At 33.8% G+C, this 2,222-nt stretch overlaps 1 protein-coding gene across 1 annotated transcript; it reads left to right on the forward strand.

The window, feature by feature from the left end:
• Positions 1-369: 369 nt before the first annotated feature.
• LOC114875908 lies at positions 370-1,861 on the forward strand. The gene is made up of 2 exons (XM_029186744.2): positions 370-526; positions 1,023-1,861. Exons 1-2 carry the CDS (start codon positions 370-372, stop codon positions 1,859-1,861), a joined length of 996 nt encoding a protein of 331 aa, XP_029042577.2.
• The last annotated feature ends 361 nt before the right edge of the window (positions 1,862-2,222 follow it).

Genomic DNA, 2,222 nt, shown 5'->3' on the forward strand with positions numbered 1-2,222 from the left:
ACCGTCGTAGAAAATCGCCTTTGTTCGTTTTAGTTTAATTGCATTCGCGTGATAAACTTGTACAAAAAATATCATTTGCTTAGGATATTGGTAATATTGATAATTAGTGAATTTTTATGCAATGTCATTTTGTGGTGTATGAAATAATGGAGTCAGGATGTTCCGTGGGAAAAGGAACTTTTAAGATGTCGAATTTTTACGATTCTGTGTCTGTTGTTTGGAAGATTCATGTGATTCTTACGTGTTGTTTCGTATCATGTGTGTTTTACGGAAACGAATGAAATTACGTCGTCGTAAAATCCTCGAATCTTCCACGGAAATCAGTGGAATTTTCCACGCATCAGGGAATAATCGATACGCAATTTCAGTATGCAGGATAAAAATAACACGTGTACACGGAAACGAGTCTCGAAGAATAGAAGGACTTACACCTGCTCCGAATGCAAATACGAAAGTAATCGTAATTATAACGTGATGCGTCATCAAGAGAGGATACATTGGAATTTGAGGCTACACGTTTGTTGCGGTAATTATTCATTTCCTTACTATTTTACAATTTTATTTTTAAAAATGTCGGATTTCTTTGTCGATTATTTAAGTATTCTATAAATATTCCAATTCGAGGCACGATTTTTTATTTTTACAACGGTGAAATTAGCTCTTCATTTTATTAAATTAAATTTTTAATTTAATAAAATAAATTTATATATATATTGTATAAAATAAAATATTTAATATTTTCGAAATGCCTGCGAATATTCCATCACAATCTGAACAAACCCCGAACCATCCAGATCCGAAGGATCGGGAATCGCTGTTATTGTTTATCTCGTTCGTAAGATAAAAGGGTCCGCTCTTTCCTTTTAGAGTATCGTGAAATAACAGTCCTGATGTTCGGGTATCAATTTTCTCGCGCGATTTCTTTTCACTCTGTGCGATAGATCAATAATCAGTCGAAGACTCAATCATTTTGCGTCGAAGAGGACATAAAATGTAACAAGCCTCTGCTATTGAAATTTCAGGGATACAGTTCTTCAACAAAGGTGATTATTACGTACACTGCGAGCAAACGCACCCACACACGAGATTGTACAGGATGACATCAAGAAATAAATACAAAATTACCAACGAATCGTTCGATCATCATATCACCGATACACAGATCTCTAATTCGTGGAAGTTGCAGCTGAAGCAACAATTCTCAAATAAAATTTCCATCATTGATCAGAGATTGACGAGAAAGTTGAAGTCAAAATTGACTCTGAGGTATTTGGGTACATGCAGTGATTTTGAAGATATACCTCTGATGAACTTTTTAACCGATCAGAGACTCGAATCCTATTTGAAAATATTACCCTGTTCGAAATCACCTTCGAACGTAACCAAACGTGATAATAGATCTAAGAAACAAAATCAAAGCGTGAAAATTGCAATCTCCTCTACGCAAAACGTGGAAAAAGAGTTGTCCGAGGATGGTGTAAGTAATTATCAGACGAAAGTATCTAGTTCGTCATCGATCTCGTTAAAATTGCCAACGAAGAAGCTTATTCTGCACCGATTTAGAAGCGACGTGGTGCAGAAATGCGAAATACCTCTGCGCGAACGGAATAATAATTGCGATGTACAAGTGGATCTTGCGGAAAAGCAAGCCGAAGAAAATACACCCTCGGTCCGTTGTAATCGAGCAAAAAAATATAAACGATTTAATAGAGGGAACAAAGAAAACGTTTCGAAATTTCCATTTAATTTGGAAGAACAATTGAATCTAAAATTGGACAGAAACATCACTGTGCCTGTAGCGACTCAATTACACAGGGATTTTTTGGATGCTATCGATTTCGATCAATACAAAATATTTTAAAAATATCAAGAATTCCAGAGGAAAGAATATTGAAATAAAGGTAAGGGCCTTTTTCTACGTGATTGTTTTTTACTTATTTAATTTTCTAACAAACTTTTATCATTTTTGTTCCAGGTGCTTCTCAATATTTACCCTCATACCAAAGAAAATAAAACATATAACTGTTAAACAGTGATAATAATTGTGATATAATTTATATTTAAATGTTCAAAAAGTTATGGGTTATAAAATAAATAATAATAGTTCCTATATTTTTATATTTGATAGAATATAATAGGATAGTATGTTTCTTTATATTAAACGAAGAGCTTTCAGATCAACCTATCCCGGTTGACTTAACTTTGTTTCCCATGGTTGTTAT

Source organism: Osmia bicornis, chromosome 14 (genome assembly GCF_907164935.1).
Source record: "Osmia bicornis bicornis chromosome 14, iOsmBic2.1, whole genome shotgun sequence".
Taxonomy (NCBI): Eukaryota; Metazoa; Arthropoda; class Insecta; order Hymenoptera; family Megachilidae; genus Osmia; species Osmia bicornis.

Bases quoted from the DNA above. Each gene is read 5' to 3' on its own strand.
- LOC114875908 (XM_029186744.2), top strand. From the start codon at position 370: ATGCAGGATAAAAATAACACGTGTACACGGAAACGAGTCTCGAAGAAT. The intron at 527-1,022 runs GTAATTATTCAT...TTGAAATTTCAG, and splicing joins GAGGCTACACGTTTGTTGCG to GGATACAGTTCTTCAACAAA.